The sequence below is a fragment of the Hemiscyllium ocellatum genome, chromosome 3, assembly GCF_020745735.1.
Source record: "Hemiscyllium ocellatum isolate sHemOce1 chromosome 3, sHemOce1.pat.X.cur, whole genome shotgun sequence".
NCBI lineage: Eukaryota > Metazoa > Chordata > Chondrichthyes > Orectolobiformes > Hemiscylliidae > Hemiscyllium > Hemiscyllium ocellatum.
Window position 1 is genome coordinate 58,471,369 of NC_083403.1, and position 17,957 is coordinate 58,489,325.

A 17,957-nucleotide genomic window follows, 5' to 3' on the forward strand; every position below is an offset into this window, starting at 1 on the left:
ATAAGCATAAATCTTAGGGGGAAAATGTGTATTCCAGGCACCCCAAGTGTCTTACTCGGGCTACGTTGACAAGACTGGGTTACACCTGTTGGAAGATAGTGATGGTAATCAAAGGTAAATTGGCTCCCATGTCAGTACTGAGGAACTGAGGTCTTTCCGTGGGCTGGCGAATAGTACAGAAAGCTCATATATAGCCTGACCTCCATCCTGGCACCTTTGCATCAACTCTTAATTTTTGGCTGACTCTTCATGCTTGGTTAAATTGGCTTCACGTTGCCAAGCCATAGCCTTCAGGGAAGTGAAGAAACACCTATTATCCTCGAAGGTGTTTGCACATTATGATCCCAAGCAAGATCTAACACTAACACGAGATGCCTCTCCATATGGCATCAGGGTAATATCTGCTCATAGGTGGCTAAATGGAGGGGTACGCCCAATAGCATATACATCCAGGACACTAGCTACTGCAGAGTGTAGATATGCCCATATAGAGAAAGGAGGTTTAGTGGGCATACTTGGAATCAGGAAGTTCCACCAATACCTTTACAGATGATCTTGCCAGACCTGATAGGGCGAGGAGGGGATGGAATCAGTAATACCAATGTTGGACATAAGATTCCAGTAAACGAGAGACCACTTACTTCAAGAGACAAACGTTGGTGTAGGGAACACGAGAATGGCCCTGTGTGGGTAACAGGCATGGTCAGCGCAAGGTCAATTTCAGTGACATATAAAGTTTGGATCAGTGCAACGGTACGAAAGCCCAGCTCCTCCACCACCTTTCCAACTATTCTGGAACCCCAGTTTCTCCCTGTAAGGATTGAAAATGCCTGCCAATCTGAGATGAATGTGATGGATGTCAATTTCTCAACACCTTTGCTGCCTGAAGACGAGTATGGATTTTTTTCCTCGACACTCTGGATGCAGGAGGCAAGTTACTATACAATCATGTGCTGCCCGTATCAGAGGCAGAGTTGAAGGAACCTGACCCGGTGCTAAGTTGTCCCAGGAGGAGCTACAAAAAGAAACCAGCCTATGTCCTTGCACTCCGGGGGGGACAGATTTAGTGACTGTAATGATGTCAGCCAGGTGGACCTCACAGAATGAGTTCCTTGATTGCATCAGATTAACTGCCCCAATTAGGGAGCACTAGCTGACAGATCTTTACAGGAATGTGAGAGGTTCTGTTCACATGAGCTGGCTCTGAGGGAGCTGGATCAGTCTCAAGGACTCTTCACGTATAAATAAAGAGTGACTTGGTGACAGGATATCAATTTCTGTACAGTTAGTTCACACTGTATCACCACAATCATTCTGTCAATAGCGAATTCTTACAACATGAAATACTTAGGTTGCAGTTAAATTAATTACCACAAGGGGTCATGACTGCATTAAAGATGACAAAGCTTTTCTTCAAGAAATGCAGGAGTGACAAACTAGTAAATTAAACTTCATCCACCAGGTCTTTCCATTTACAACAGTTTCAGATCCTTCAGTGACAAGGAGATTCTGGAAAGTATTACTCTCCTCTTTTTTTTATTTCTGTAGAGTTCAGGTTGCAGAGGCAGTGGAAGAGAAGATTCCAAATGTGTACATATAAAAATATCAAATTAGTGAATTTTATCCCTTCTTGGCAAGTAGAACTAATATGGCAGCACAGTGGCTCAGTGGTTACCACTACTGCCTCACAGCACCAGGGACCTGGGTTTGATTCCAGCCTCTGGCAATTTGTCTGTGTGGAGTTTGCACATTCTCTGTGTGTACATGGGTTTCCTCCCACAATCCACAGATGTGCAGGTTAAGTGGATTGGCCATGCTAGATTGCCCCATGATGTACAGGCTAGTTGGGTTAGCCATGGGGAATGCAGGTTTACAGGGGGTGGGTCTAGGTGGGATGCTCTTCAGAGGGTTAGTGTGAACTCAATGGGCCAAATGGCCTGCTTTCACTCAACAGCTACAGAATATAAAATTGAACTTGGTAGCCATTTTCATGTTTTAGGTTACGAGACCTCTTAAAGTTCCAAAATCATTTCTATGGCTCATGTAAATAGAATAGGCTGCAATAATATCACTACCTGAGTCCATTGTAGCAGAACAGACACACATCATAGTCAAGTGAGCTGGCAGCATGATTTACTTTTCCACCCCTCCCCCCCCCCTCCCCCGACACACACACACACACACACACACACACACACACACACAAACATTTTTGGCTATGAGCCCTTCATTACACATCATTTCTGATGAAGGGCTAATGTCTAAACATCAATTCTTGAAGTTATACTGCTCCCATTGACCTCCTCCACTCTTTCTAGTCACTGGCCCGAGCAAGTGTTTGGAAGGGCTCCAGCCTCTGGGGATACACTATCTCTTTCCTCCATTCTTATTTTTAGTGCACCAACTGCAAACAATGCTAACAGTGGCCTCCTATGTTTAGCAATTGTTAATTATTGCATAGTACACAATCAGCATCTCCAGTAGAGTTGTAGAATTCTAGTACAAACACACATTGCATCTCAAAAACCTCAATGGGTTCAATTCTATAACTCGAGTCTTATTTACAGACTTATAGGATCACTCCAATACAGCACCCGTAAATGGTTTTTATCAGAAATGACTGAAAACCCAACATATTTGCAGTTACAGAAGAAAGGCTGTGCCATACCCCAGATTCCTCCATTGCTGTTTGAGAGCAGCATGTGATGGAAAGACCCCCTGGAGGTGGGCCATAGTTGAGTGGTATGGCCCTGCCCCCCTTTATTCTAGACCACATCAAGGCAATAAAGAGAGGGAATCTAAAGTGACAAGAAAGTCTTAAAGTGTATTGCTGAGAATTGGACACAAAAGGTCAATGCTTTATCATATTTTACAAACCATGAAACTCCTGGCAATACAAAATGGCAGATTGGTGAGAAATCTTTAACAAACAGACCAAATTACTTTGATCATGCCTAAAACGTTTATAACACTGAACTTAATGCACAGGGTTTAGGTAAAATTCTATGCCTGTACTGTACATGATACTTGCCTCTTTGTGCTGAGATCCTAGAGAGATGCTCTCCATCTAAAGCTTGTAATTTCTGTTTTGAATCACTTATGAAAAACCTTGAATAATTATATAGGGCCATATCATTAGAATCTTTCACCATTTCAAATCTAACTTGTTTACTCCATGATTCATTCAAAATAAAGCATTCAACTTGAATATGAATGCTTACCAGAAGCAAGCATATGATGTGACCTTTTTTGGAACCATCACAAGATCAATAATGAAACCTTTTAAAACCTCTTATAAATACAGACTCTATATTGTCATAATTCCAAGCTTCATTCATTTCCAGATGCAGAAATAATTCAAAAGTTCACCATGATTCCAGATGCTGACAAAATTGCTTTTTTTTATAATTACTATTTGTTAAACTAATAGTCAGCTTGCAATGAACTTTTTCAATTTTTTCTTGTTAGACTTTGAGGTCCAGGCCTTTTAGATTACCACTGAGACTCAAAAATAGAATGTACCATTATTAGCAGAATAACCGCAGCTTGTGATGGTTCTCAACTACTACATAAGATTTAATGGGAACAACCAAATTCAATAAAAACTGACCATGCTAGTATTACCCAACACATCTGGTAGCATTTGCAGAAAATGAAGCATAGTTAACATTTTGAATTGAATACAACTTCTTGGAAGCTAAGAAAAAGTATAAATACAATGGGTTTTATGCCATTGAAAGCAGAGAGGGGGAGGAACAACGAAATGGGATGGGGGTTGATGGGAGGAGAGATTAAATTACAACATGCAATAGAATAAAAAGTGCATCATGAGAAAATTGCTGTAGGACACAAAAAAAAAGGCTGAACTTTCCCAGCCCCTGAACAATGTCAGCAATGGAGAGTCAGTTGGGGAAAACGATACAAGTTTGGATAAATGAAATTTGACAGAACAAAAAGGTTGGACTTTTCACCCAAAGTTTGAACTGCAAGATCAAAAGATAACCAGTCACCATTTGTTCCCAAAAGTGAATGCAACTACATTCAGTTTGTTTTCACTTTGCTTTTGCTATTGTAGAGATGTACAGCACGGAAATAGACCCTTTGGTCCAACTTATCCATGCCGATCGGATATCATACAGTCATAGAGTCATAGAGATATACAGCATGGAAACAGACCCTTCAGTTCAACCCGTCCATGCCAACCAGATATCACAACCCAATCTAGTCCCACCTGCCAGCACCCGGCCCATATCCCTCCAAACCCTTCCTATTTATACACCCATCCAAATGCCTCTTAAATGTTGCAATTGTACCAGCCTCCACCACATCCTCTGGCAGCTCATTCCATAAACGTACCACCTTCAGCATGAAAACGTTGCCCCTTAGATCCCTTTTAAATTCATCCTGCCTCACCGTAAACCTATGCCCTTTAGGTCGGGACTCCACAATCCCAGGATAAAGACCTTGTCTATTTACCCTATTCACGCCCCTCATGATTTTATAAACCTCTAGAAGATCACCCCTCAGCCTCTGATGCTCCAGGGAAAACGGCCCCAGTCTATACAAACAACATTCAATTGTTTAAAGGCTTTCCAGCATGTGATGCTCCCACATTGAACAAGGAAAAGAGGTTATACAATGCTGGATTAGGGAAAGCATAGCACTCCCTTGGACAACTTTTTAACAGTGGTATGGCATGAAGGATGGGTAGTCTGTTTAGTTCGATTCTTACAAATCCATTGTCACTGTAACTATTGAGATAGGTGATGATGTAAAATAGCATTACATTTGTGAAGGTGAGCTTGTACTTGCAAAGAAATATCCCTAGAGCTACCTATTTGTACTCGGAAGCTGTTCTTTGTCATTTCTCTCCCAATGTGAGGGAATATTTATCGATGGCAGTGATTGACCTGGGGCACGACTGGGTTTCAAATTTGATATCAAAAGTCCCAGAAGGTCCCAGGTGTGCTAAGTACTTCAATCACTAGTGAACACATGATAGTGAGCATTGTGGATGCACAATGAGGTAAGTAACAGCGAATTGTATGTGATAACTCATTTAAACCTCATGGAGAACATCTCCAGAAAATTCTCCTAAAATGACATGTAGCTGCTTTGGGTAAAGTTGAGCCCAAAGCATGATCCAGATTGAGAATCAATGACCTCAACGTACAGCTCTGTCCAAAAGCAAAAACATGATAAATGTTTAAGATTCGAACATGGCAACAAAAAAAAATCAATAAAGGAGATGGAGCTCATGATCTGAGACTGTTGAGCTTGACTTAGGATCCAGAAGGTTGTAAAGTGCATAAACGAAGAAAGAACTTATATTGAGCTGAAATAGAACTGAGGGCAGGCTGAGGGCAAACCTGTGACCTTGAGATCAAAGTGATGACCTAAAATGACAAGAGTCCAGAAGCCTGCCATCATGCTTGTGCATTGAGTAGGCATATTCTGTGTGAAAGCCACATGTTTGTTAATTACTCATGGGATGAGGGTATCACTGTCTGGCCCATCTTGAGAAGGTAACAATGAGCTGTCCTCTTTAACTGCTGCAGGCCACATGTTCTGGGTTGACTGTGATGCCCTTGGTGGGGGAATTCCATCACATTCCTGATTTGGCCCTTGTAGATAATGGACAGGCTTTGGGAGTCAAAAGGTGAGTTACCTGCCACAGTTATCCTAGTGTGATGACACTATGGCTTAAAGACGTACCTTGAATTTTTTTTAATGAAGAGTAGTTGAGACAGAGGTATTGACTATTCCAAGTCAATAAAGTAGACAGCTTGTGACACCTTGGATTTTATTTTTAAAAGTTGGAGCAATAGAATCAGCTTGATTGGAAAGGGTCAAACTCCCACAGAAGTAGGATTTTAGTTTAACTTTTAGAGGCTGTTGAGATTTGGAAGCTGCTACACATCTGTTCATGCCACAGCAAAATGCTCAAGTTCTTTCTCTCTGCCAGCGTCTTCCCTTGATGTTTTTTCCTCCCGGACTGGAGAATTGCATGTGAGACAATCTATTTCACTGAACTTGACTTTGCCACGTGTGTATTCATGGGATGTTACTATCTTGCAACAGCTAATCAGTACTTAACACATAATATCTTAACTATTTCAATTGAGTTACAATTAAGAATTTTTATTTTTATTTTCTGCATTTTAACTTCATTGTATAAAAATGAAGTGTTTTGCTTCAAGCCTGGTAGTTTGACTAATCAAATTGCATCCAGAATGCCTTACACTTTCCTGGAGAAAAGTTAGGGTCTATGTTATCGTAATACATTTTGAGGGGGGTTTGGTCTTCATAACTCTAGCCTCTGACCTGCTCTTGTAGCCACGATGTTTATGTGGCAAGTCCAGTTGAGTTTCTGGTCAATGTAAACAATAACGATATTGATAGTGGGGAGGTTCAATGATGGTAACACCATTGAATGTCAAGGGGTGGAGGTCAGGTTGTCTGTTACTGGAGTTTGGAATTATGAAAACTTCCACAAGTGGTCACTTGCCACTTGTCAGCCCAAACCTGGATATTGTCCAGAATTTGTCATGTTTGGAAATGGACTCTTCAGTATCTGAGACATTGCAAATGAAGCAGAACATTGTGTAATCAGTGAACATCCCCAGTTATGACATTATGATGGAGGGAAGGTAATTGATGTAGTTGAAAATGGCTGAACCTCGGACTCTGCCCTGAGGAACACCTACAGAGATGTCGTAGAGCTGAGATAACTGACCACCAGCCATCTTCCAACTAGCAGAGTCTGCCATCTGATATCCATTTGATTCAATGGTTTGTATGGTGCCTTGATGCCACACTCAGTTGAATGCAACCTTGATGCCAATGACCGTCACTGCCACCTCAATACTGGAATTGAGTTCTTTTGTTCATGTTTGAATTAAGGTGATAAGGAGGTCAGCTGAGTGGTGCTGGCAGAACTGAACTGGGCACCATGAGCAGGTTATTACTGAGCATGTGCTGCTTTACAGCACTGTCGATGATACCTTCCAACACTTTTCTGACCTTTGAGCACAGTGGTAATTGGCCAGGTTGGATTTGTCTGGCTTTTTACGTACAGGACATATGTGGCCAATTTTCCACATTGTCAGGCAGGTACCAATGTTCTAATTGTACAGAGAGTAGCAAGTTCTGGAGCACAATTCTCCAGTACATTGCTGGGCTATTGTCAGGGCCTGCAGCTTTTGTACCATCTAGTGGCTCCAGAGCATCTGCAGTCCTCACTTTCTCCTCCAATATGGATATAATTCAGGAACAGTAAATGTGTTATCACAATACTGGTGGTACACTACACGTCTCCCAACAGCCATTAGGGGATAGAGGAGACAATATGCAGATGGATTTTGGAAAGATGTAAAACCATTCCTTCACATTGTGAAGACTAAATCAAGTTAGCTGAAGACTGGTTCCTGTGATGTAGGGGAAACTGGAGGAGGCCAAGCTGGATCATCCACTCGGCACATCTGGCTGAGGATTGCTGCAAATGCTTCAGATTTACCTTTTACACTGATGTGCTGGCCTCTTCCATCATTGAAGATGGGGATATACAGTGGAGCTTCCTCCACCAGTGAGTTGTTTAATTGTCCACCAGCATTCATGACTGGATATGGCAGGACTGCACAGCTTAAATCTGATCGGTTAGTTGTGGGATCACTTAGCTCTGCCCATCACTTGCATGTCAAGCAGTATAAGCATCAAGTAGTCCTAAAGGCAGAATATTGAGAGCTAGGAAGAAAGTTGAAATGTAGGACCTCAAAGGTACTCATCTCAGGATTAATACCAGTGCAAAGAGCTAGTCAGTAAAAACAGCAAGATATACAGGATGAAAAAATGACTGAAAAGATGGTGTGACTGAGAGGGTTTCAGATTCTTGGGCATTGGGACCAGTTCTGGGTTGGGGGGTGGGACCTATATAAACTGGCCAGGTTACCAGGGGTGGTATTTGGTAGAGTGGTTGGGGAGGGTTTAAACTAGTATGGCGGGGAATAGGAACCAGAGGAGTAGGGCAATAAATATAAAAATTTGAGGGAGAGATAGAAACCGAGGCAAACATATCCAAGAACAGACAAGGAAATACTGCTGAAAAGAGTTCGGAATATGGTCTGAAATGCATGTGTTTCAATACGAGAAGTATAATACCCAAGGCAGATGAACTTAGAGCACTGGTTAGTACTTGGAACTATGGCATTTATTGCAATTACAGAGACTTCTTTGAAAGAGGGACTGGCAGCTGAATGTCCCAGGATTTAGATGTTTCAGGTGTGATTGAAGAGTATGTAAAAGGAGTGGAGGAGTTACATTATTTGTAAAGGAGAATCTCTCAGCTGTACTGAGGGAGGATACATCAAAGGACAAATGCACCAAGGCAATATGGATATAAGCTGAAAATGTGGTGCTGGAAAAGTGCAACAGGTCAGGCAGTATCCAAGGAGCAGGATAATCGACGTTTCTTGCATGAGACCTTCTTCAGGAATGAGGAAAAGACTTTTCCTCATTCCTGAAGAAGGGCTCATGCCCGAAACGTTGATTCTCCTGTTCCTTGGATATTGCCTGACCTGCTGTGCTTTTCCAGCGACACATTTTCAGCTCTAATCTCCAGCATCTGCAGTCCTCACTTTCTCCTCCAATATGGATATAATTCAGGAACAGTAAATGTGTTATCACAATACTGGTGGTACACTACACGTCTCCCAACAGTCATTGGGGGATAGAGGAGACAATATGCAGATAGATTTTGGAAAGATGTAAAACCAGCAAGGTTGTTATGGTAGGTGATTTTAACTTTCCCTTTATTGACTGGGACTCATGCTAGGTGCTTAGTTAGGGCAGAATTTGTAAGGACCATTCATTTGTTGACACAGTATGCAAATAGTCCGACCAGGGAAGGGGTTATACTGGACCTGGTTTTGAGGAATGAGCCCGACCAGATGAGTGAGATTTCAGTGGAGGAGCATTGAGAGTAGTGACCATAATAGCGTGAGTTTTAAGATACTCATGCATAGGGATAACATCAGTCCTTGGGTGAAGATGTTAAATTGGGGGAAGGTGAACTACAACACAATTAAGCAGAAACTAGATAATTTTGATTGGAGGAAGCTGTTTAAGGGTGAATCCACATCAGATATGTGCGAGTATTTCAAATGGCAGTTGATAAGAATTCAGGAGTGGCACGTTCCTGCGAGAAGGAAGGATAGGTATGGTGAGTTACATGTACCAAGGATGACCAGGGATGTAATGACTTTAGTCAAAAGGGGAAAAAAGTGAGCAGACATAAGGTCAAGGAGGATGGGAACTGATGAAACCCTTGAAGTATATAAGGAAACTAGGAAAAAAACTTAAACAAAGAATAGAAGAGTGAAGACGAATCATGAAAAGTCATTAGCAAACAGGATTAAGGAGAATCCCAAGGCTTTTTATACATGTATAAAAAGCAAAAGGGTACCCAGCCTATGTGTGGAGCCAGAAGAGATACGTGAGGTCCTAAACTAATACTTTATGTCAATATTCACCAAAGAGAAGGAATTGGTGGAGGATAATCTCAGGAAAGGGAGTGTCAAATTTACAAGCCAAGTTGTTATTTAAAACAGAAGAGGAGTTGTGCACCTGAAAGTATTAAGGTAGCTAAGTCCGTGAGTCCTGATGGGATCTGGAACACACAACATAGAATATAATAGTGCAGTGCAGGCCCTTCAACCCTTGATGTTGCACAGACCTGTGGAACCAATCTGAAGCCCATCTAACCTACACTATACAATCTTTATTCATATGTTTATCCAATAACATTTAAATGCCCTTAAAGTTATCAATTCTACTACTGTTGCAGACAGTGCAATCCACACCCCTATTACCTCTGACATTTGTCCTATGTCTATCACCCCTCAATTTAAAGCTATGTCCCCTTGTGGTAGCCATCACCATCTGAGGAAAAAGGCCCTCACTGTCCATGCTATTTAACCCTCTGATTATCTTACTTGTCTCAATTAATTCACCTCTCAACCTTCTTCTCTCTTATGAAGACAGCCTCAAGTCCCTGAGCATTTCCTCATTAGACCTTCCCTCCATATCAGGCAACATCCTAGTAAATCTCCTCTGCACCCTTTCCAAAGCTTCCACATCCTTCCTCTTATGCGGTGACCAGAACTGTACGCAATACTCCAAGTAGCTGCACCAGAGGTTTGTACAGCTGCAGCATGACCCGTGGCTCCGAAATTCAAACCCTCTGCCAATAAAAGCTAACATACTGTATGCCTTCTAAACAACCCGATCAACCTGGGTGACCACTTTCAGGGATCTATGTACATGGCCACCGAGATCTCTCTGCTCATCCACACTGCCAAGAATCTTACCATTAGCTGCATACTCTTTATTCCTGTTGCTCCTTCCAAAGTGAATCCCCTCACACCTTTCCACATTAAACTCCATTTGCCACCTCTCAGCTCAGCTCTGCAGCTTATCTTTGCCCCTCTGTAACCTGCAACTTCCTTCAGCACTGTCCACAATGCCACCAACCTTAGTGTCATCTGCAAATTTACTAACCCATCCTTCGATGTCCTCATCTAGGTCATTTATAAAAATGACAAACAGCAGTGGCTCCAAAACAGATTCTTGTTGTACACCACTTGTAATTGAACTCCAGGATGAACATTTCCCATCAACCACCACCCTCTGTCTTCTTTCAGCTAGCCGATTTTGGATCCAAACTGCTAAATCACCTCAATCCCATGCCTCCATAGTTTGTGCAATAGCTTACATAGGGACCTTATCAAACGCCTCACTGAAATCCATATACAACATATCAACTGCTTTATCCTCATCCACCTGTTTGGTCACCATCTCAAAGAACTCAATAAGACTTATTAGCCACAATTTCCCCATCATAAAACTGTGTCGCTTATCTCAAATCAACTTATTCCTCTCTAGATGATTATAAATCCAATTTCTTATAACCCTTTCCAACACTTTTCCCACAACTGAAGAAAGGCTCACTGGTCTTTAATTACCAGAGTTGTCTCTACTCCCCTTCTTGAACAAGGGGACAACATTTTCTATCCTCCAGTCTTCTGCCACTATTCCTGTAGGCAATGGCAACATAAAGGTCAAAGCCAAAGGCTCTGCAATCTCCTCCCTGGCTTCCCAGAGAATCCAAGGATAAATCCTATCTGGCCCAGTGGACTTATCTATTTTCACACTTTCCAGAATTGCTAACACCTCCTCCTTATCCATCTCAATCCCATCTAGTCTAGTAGCCTCTATTTCCGTATTCTCCTCGACAACATTGTCTTTTTCCAATGTGAATACTGACGAAAAATATTTATTTAACTCTTCCCCTACCTCCTCAGACTCGAAGCACACTTCCCACTATTATCCTTGATAATCTTTCTCTAGTCATTCTTTTATTCCTGATATAGCTATAGAAAGCTTTAGGGATTTCCTTGATCCTACCTGGCAACAACTTCTCATGTACCCTCCAGGCTCTTCTTAGTTCTCACTTTCGATCTTTCCTGGCTAACTTGTAACTCTCAAGTGCCTAGCTGAGCCTTCACGTCTCATCCTAAATAAGCCTTCTTCTTCCTCTTGACAAGAAATTCAACTTCTTTCGTAAACTAAGGCTCCCTCACATGACCACTTCCTCCCTGCCTGACAGGTATATACTCATCAAGGACACACAGTAGCTGTTCCTTGAACAAGCTCCACATTTCAAATGTGCCCATCCCCTGTAATTTCCTTCCCCTTCCTATGCATTCTAAATCTTGCCTAATCACATCATAATTGTCTTCCCCCAGCAATAACTCTTGCCCTGTGGTATATACCTATCCCTTTCCATCGCTAAACATAACCGAATTATGGTCACTATCACCAAAGTGCTCACCTACCTCCAAATCTAACACATGGCTGGGTTCATTATACAGTACCAAATCCAATGTGGCCTTGCCTCTTATTAACTTGTCTATATACTGTGTCAGAAAGCCCTCCTGCACACATTGGACAAAAAGTGACCCATCTAAAGTACTCGAACTAAAGTATTTCTAGTCAATATTTGGAAAGTTAAAGACCCCATAGCAACTATCCTGTTACTCCTGCTCCTATCCAGAATCATCTTTGCTATCCTTTCCTCTACATCTCTGGAATTATTCAGAGGCTTGTAGAAAACTCCCAACAGGGTGACCTCTCCTTTCCTGTTTCTAACCTCAGCCCAGGCTACCTCAGTAGATGAGTCCTCAAACGTCCTTTCTGCCAACATAATGCTGTCCTTGACAAACAATGCCCCATCTCCCCTTCTTTTACCATCTTCTCTGTTCTTACTGAAACATCGAAATCCTGGAACCGGCAACGATCATTCCTGTCCCTGCTCTACCCACGTCTCTGAAATGGCCACAACATCTAAGTTCCAGGTCCCAACCCATGCTGCACGTTCATCCACCTTTTTCCAGATGCTCCTGGCATTGAAGTAAACACACTTCAAACCACCTTCCTGCTTGCCGGTGAACTCTTGCGACCTTGAAACTTAATTTCTGACCTCACTGATCTCAACCTCCTGGACACTGGAACTACAATTTAGATTTCCATCCCCCTGCTGAATTAGTTTAAAACCTCCCGAAGATCATTAGCCAATTTGCCCCCCCCAAGGATACTTGTACCCCTCTGGTTCAGGTGTAGACCATCCTGTTTGCAGAGGTCCCACCTATCCCCGAATATTGAGGGAGGCAACAGAACAAATTGTTGGAGCATTGACAGACATCTTTGTGTTTTGTTTGGCCATAGATGAGGTCCCAGAGTACTGGAGAATAGCCAATGTTGTCCTATTGTTTAAGAAGGATAACAGGCATAATCCAAGAAACTACAGGCCTGTGAACCTCACATCAGTGGTCAAGAAATTATTGGAAGAGATTCTCCGAGACAAGGTTTATACATATTTTGAAGCAAATTAAGTTATTAGCAATAGACAGCATGATTTTGTGCGCAAGAAGTTATGCCTCACTAACTTGATCAAGTTTTTTGAGGAGGTGACGAAGATGATTGAGGCAAAAGAGATTATTGTTTTCACATGGACTTCAGTAAAGCCTTTGACAAGATTCCTCAAGGAAGAATGGTACAAAAGATAAAGTCACATAGTATCAGGAGTGATCTGGCTAGATGGATACAGAACTGGCTTAGTCATAGGAGACAGAGGGTGGCGGTGGAAGGATGCTTTTCAGAATGGAGAGTTGTGACTTGTGGTGTTCCACAGGGATTGGTGCTGGGACCTCTGCTGTTCATGATCTATATAAATCATTTGGAGGAAAACATGGCTGGTCCAAGTAGTAAGTTTGCGGAAGATACAGATTGGTGGCTTTACAGATAGAGGATACAGCAGGGTTCATTGGAACTGGATCATTTGAAGATATGGGCAAAAGAATAGCAGATAGAGTTTAATCTATTCAAATGTAAGGTGATGTACTTTGGAAGGTCACGTGTAGGTGGAAATTATTCGGTGAATGGCAGAACCCTTCGCATTAAAATGCAAAGGGATCTGGGTGTTCACGTCCACAAATCACTGAAATGGCAGCACAGGTAGTTAAGGGTGGTTAAACAGGCCTATGTAGGCTTGCCTTCATTAGAAGGGACATTGAGTATAAGGATAGGCAAATTATGCTGCAGCTTTATAGCTTTTTGGTTAGGCCACACTTGGTACATTGTGTACAGTTCTGATCACCATACTATCGAAAGATGTGGATGCTTTGAAGAGGATACAGAGAAGGTTTACTAGGATGTTACCTGGTTTGGTGGATTTTAGCTATGAAGACTGGGTTTGTTTTCACTGGAATGCAGGAGGTTGAGGGGCAACCTGACAAAAGTTTATAAGATTGCCTCTTGCATGGATAGAGTGGAAAGTATTAAGCCTTTTCCCAGTGTGGAGGAGTCAATTACTAGGGAACACAGGTTGGAAATGCAGGTTAGGAGTGGCAGTATTGATAACAGAGGTGTGGGGTACATTTTTCACACAAAGGATGGTGATTGCCTGGAACATGCTTTCAGAAGAGATTGTGGAAGAGAAGGAGCATTCAAGAAGCACCTGAATGAATACATGAATAGGAAGGAAATGGAGGAATACAGATCCTGTAAGTGGAGACAGTTTTAGTATGGAAGGGCAAAATATGTTGGCACAGGCTTGGAGGTCCTGTTCCTGTGCTGTATTGTTATTTGCAATCTTTGTTCTTTATTAGCTTCCCCAAGTTTACACCTCTTTTAGGTACATTGGTGCTACTCCTGGCATGTCCTCCATTGAACCAGGGCTGTTCTCCTGGCTTAATGATGATGGCAGAGTGGGAGTTGCAGTGGTCACTCGTACTGATTCGGTTATGAACAGATGCATCTGCAGCAGCCAGATTGAGAACAAGGTCAAGAATATTTTATTCCTCTTGTTGGTTCCCTCACCACCTGATGCAGATTCAGTCTAGCAGCTATAACCTTTAGGACCCAACCAGCCCCATCAGTAGTGCTGTCTCTGAGCTACTCTTGGTTGAAATCCTCCACCCAGAGTACATTTCATGCCCTTGACACACTCCGTGCTTCTTTCAAGTGTGGCTCAATTTGGACTAATTCATCATTGACTGAGGGAGGATGGTTGTGGTATTCAGCAGGAGGTTTCCTTTCCCATATTCAAACTGATAGCATGAGACTTGATGAAGTCTGAAGTCAATATTGAGGTCACCCACGACAGCTCCCTCCTGACTGGGCACCACTGTGCCACCACTTCTGCCAGGTCTGTCCTGTCAGTGGGACAGGATACATCCAGGGATGGTGATGGCAATGTCTGTGACAGGGTAAAGTCTGATTCCATGAGTATGACTCCATCAGGCTGTTGTGTGACTACTTAGAGACCGCTCTCCCAATTTTGGTATTTAAACCAGATGAGGATGACCGATTTCCTTCCATGAAGGACATTATTGGATATGCCAATGAGGAGGTGACTACATTACGAGTGTATTCAATATACCAAATTGAAAAAATTAAAAGTAAATCACACCCTCACATGAAAGGAGTGCTAGGTCTTTGAACAGAGAAGAGACAGGAGGTGAAAAGGTAAGTGCTATACCTTCTCTAATAGCACAGAAAGTGAGAAGACAATGAAATGTTGAGGGTGACCGAGCAGTGGGTTCGGATGTTGCAGACCCTTTAGAATGCCAAAAGCAGAGGATTTGAGGTATTTTGAGTTGGCAACATTGTGGAACTGGCAGAAATGGCTGTGGATGATCCTCAATATAGAGGCCATTGGGAAGGAAAGGGAGGAAAAAGGGAAACCTGTCACTGTTTTTTGGAGAGAAGGGAGACAGCAGATGTGCAGAACAATGAGTTGGATATGGTTGAGGGCCATCTCAACTTCAGTGAGGGAAAATTCTTTGTTTAGCAAAAAGGAAGAGATGGAAAATTGTACGATCAGAAATGCAACAGAGATACTTTGTCCCAGTTCCTTTGCAACCCTGCCATTTGGTATGTCATCAACAAACACCTTTTCCCCTCCACCTCCATATTGGCATTCTGAAGAGATTGTTCCATTTCATGCAATATTGTCATGAACATACACTCACCATATTGGACATTAACTCCGTCTCTCCACAGATGCTGCCAGATCTGAGTATTTGCAGCACTTTTTTTAAAAAAGATTTTCAGCATCCAAAGAACTTTTGTTTTAACCATCAATGCAAACTACAGATGCAGAAAGTTAGTGATTACCCAGAGTCTGGAATTGTTCTGGCTCATTACCTCACAGATTGCAATGTGAGTTTTGATATGTTATTTGAGCATAATTGGCTCGGAGAAATATTCATAACCCAGCCATGAGTTACAATTTCCTGTGAAACGCAGTTACAATTGAGCTAAACATATGTTTCCTTATTACAGACTTGGTATTTATTAGTTTTTAATTAATTCCCAACAAGAATTCAACTGAATAACTGTTTGCTTTGGAAGATTAAAATCAATCTGTACCTGGCCTGTGTATGCAAACTCCAGAGCTTGTTTCAGACCCAGACTGGTCACTCCATGTAGGCTCACCTCCTCAGCCACACTCTCCACCATGCATAGGCTAAACATGGCCTGAAAATAAAGTTAAATAAATTCAAAGGTCAATTATACAGAATGTACAGGTATGCATTCTAACTTCTACCATCACTTTGCAAATTTTAGACTCTTAAAATATTGCACCATAAGTGAAGCAAAGAACTGTAATTTAGATAAACTAAAGACTATATTTAAAACAAGATTAAGAAATAAGTGAAGTAGACCATTTGGCCCCTTCAGTAATCCTGCCATTCAATAAGACTGTGGTGATGTGACTATGCATTTTCTCCCTGACCCCCACAGTTGTCACTCCCTTATACAGAAGTATAAAATCTATCCATCTCAGGATTGGATGCATTGTCTTCAAAAGTCCCAGCCTCCACTGCTCTCTCGTGTAAGAATTTTAAGGACTAATGATCCTCAGAAGAAATTTCTTCTAGCTTTGGTCTTAAATGGAAGCATCCTTATTTTTAAATTGCATCCCTGATTCTAGATTCTCCCAAAAAAATTCTCAAGGGAATAAAAATGCGAATACTTCACCCCAAGTCTGAGAGTAGGGTGGGGTGGTGCATCAGGTACTGACTAACACACTACGGCTGAGGTAACACAATCTGACACATGTCAATCAGTTCACTAAGAGCTAATGGGTGGAGTACAAACAAGTTTCTCAGTCAAGTTCAGGCCGTAACATTGCTGTATAGAACCCAGAAGCCTGGAACACCAATCAAAACCTTTTCCTCAGTGGATCCAGCAGTTGGAAAATAAGGGGTTTTTTTGTTCATGGATTGTATATGTTGCTAGCATTTATCACCAATTCCTAACTACCCAAGATAAGGTGGTGGTGAGCTTTCTTCTTGAACTACTGCAGTCCTTCAGTGTGGAGATACCCACAGTCTTGTTAGGTAGGGAATTTCAGGAATTAAGACCTAGCAACAATGAAGAAATGACAAAATAATTTCAGGTCAGGATGGCTATATGACTTTGAGTGGAACTTGCTGCTGATAATGTTCTCAAGTACTTCTAGATGGCAGAGATTACAGTTTGGAGTATGGTATCAAAGGAGACATGGTGAAGTACTGCAGTGCATCGTCTGGATGGCATAAGCTCCCACTGAGGTGCATGGATATATATTTTTCAATCATCAGCAAACATCTCCACTTCTGACCTAATGATGAAACGAAAGTCGTTGAAGTAGTTGTTGAAGATAATTGAGCAAGTACTCCTGCAGTGATGTCCTGGAAATGAGAAGATTGACTTCCAACAGCCACAATCATCTTCCTTTGAGCTGACTTTGTCTTCAATCAGCAGAGAATCATTCCCACTGACTTCAGTTTTACTGGGGCTCCTTGATGCTGAACTTAGTCAAATGCTTCCATAACGTCAAGGGCAGTCACTTTCACCTCTCTTCTGGAGTTCAGCTCTTTTGTCCATGTTGGAACAAGACTGCAATGAGGTTAGAAGCAGACTGCTCTTGGCAGAACCCAAATTGAACATGAATACACAGATTATTCCTTTGCAAGTGCCATTTAATAGCACTGTTCATGGCACCTTCTATCACTTTCCTAACGATTGAGAGTAAACTGATGGGGTGGTAATTAGCCATGTTGGATGTGTCCTGCATTTATGTGCACAGAACATACCTGGACAATCTTCCTCATTATGATACTGATGCCACTGATTATTTTCACCTTGTCACATGGGAGCAGTTGCAAGGAGAGAGAAGTTGGACGGTCAGAGGCAGAAACAGTGACATGACTTTCAGAGGCCACCCTGTTACCTGCCAGCTGTGCTCTTGATTGTACAAAATCAGAGAAATTAGAGACACCCCCATACCAGCAGCTAGGTTTCCATGGTTTCTTGGGGAGGCAACTAACTTCCTTTCTCATCTGGCTTCCCCG

General features: G+C 42.1%; 1 protein-coding gene across 7 annotated transcripts in view; it reads right to left on the bottom strand.

The window, feature by feature from the left end:
• klhl32 (kelch-like family member 32) overlaps positions 1-17,957 on the bottom strand; it is a 253,841-nt gene that overhangs the window by 186,274 nt on the left and 49,610 nt on the right. For 5 of the 7 annotated variants that reach the window (XM_060820853.1, XM_060820879.1, XM_060820863.1 and 2 more), the window contains exon 3: positions 15,988-16,095. The exons of the other annotated variants lie outside the window; for them this stretch is intronic. In XM_060820853.1, the coding sequence (XP_060676836.1) occupies positions 15,988-16,095 (108 nt within the window). The remainder of the gene's footprint in view (positions 1-15,987; positions 16,096-17,957) is intronic. 7 annotated transcript variants of the gene reach the window in all.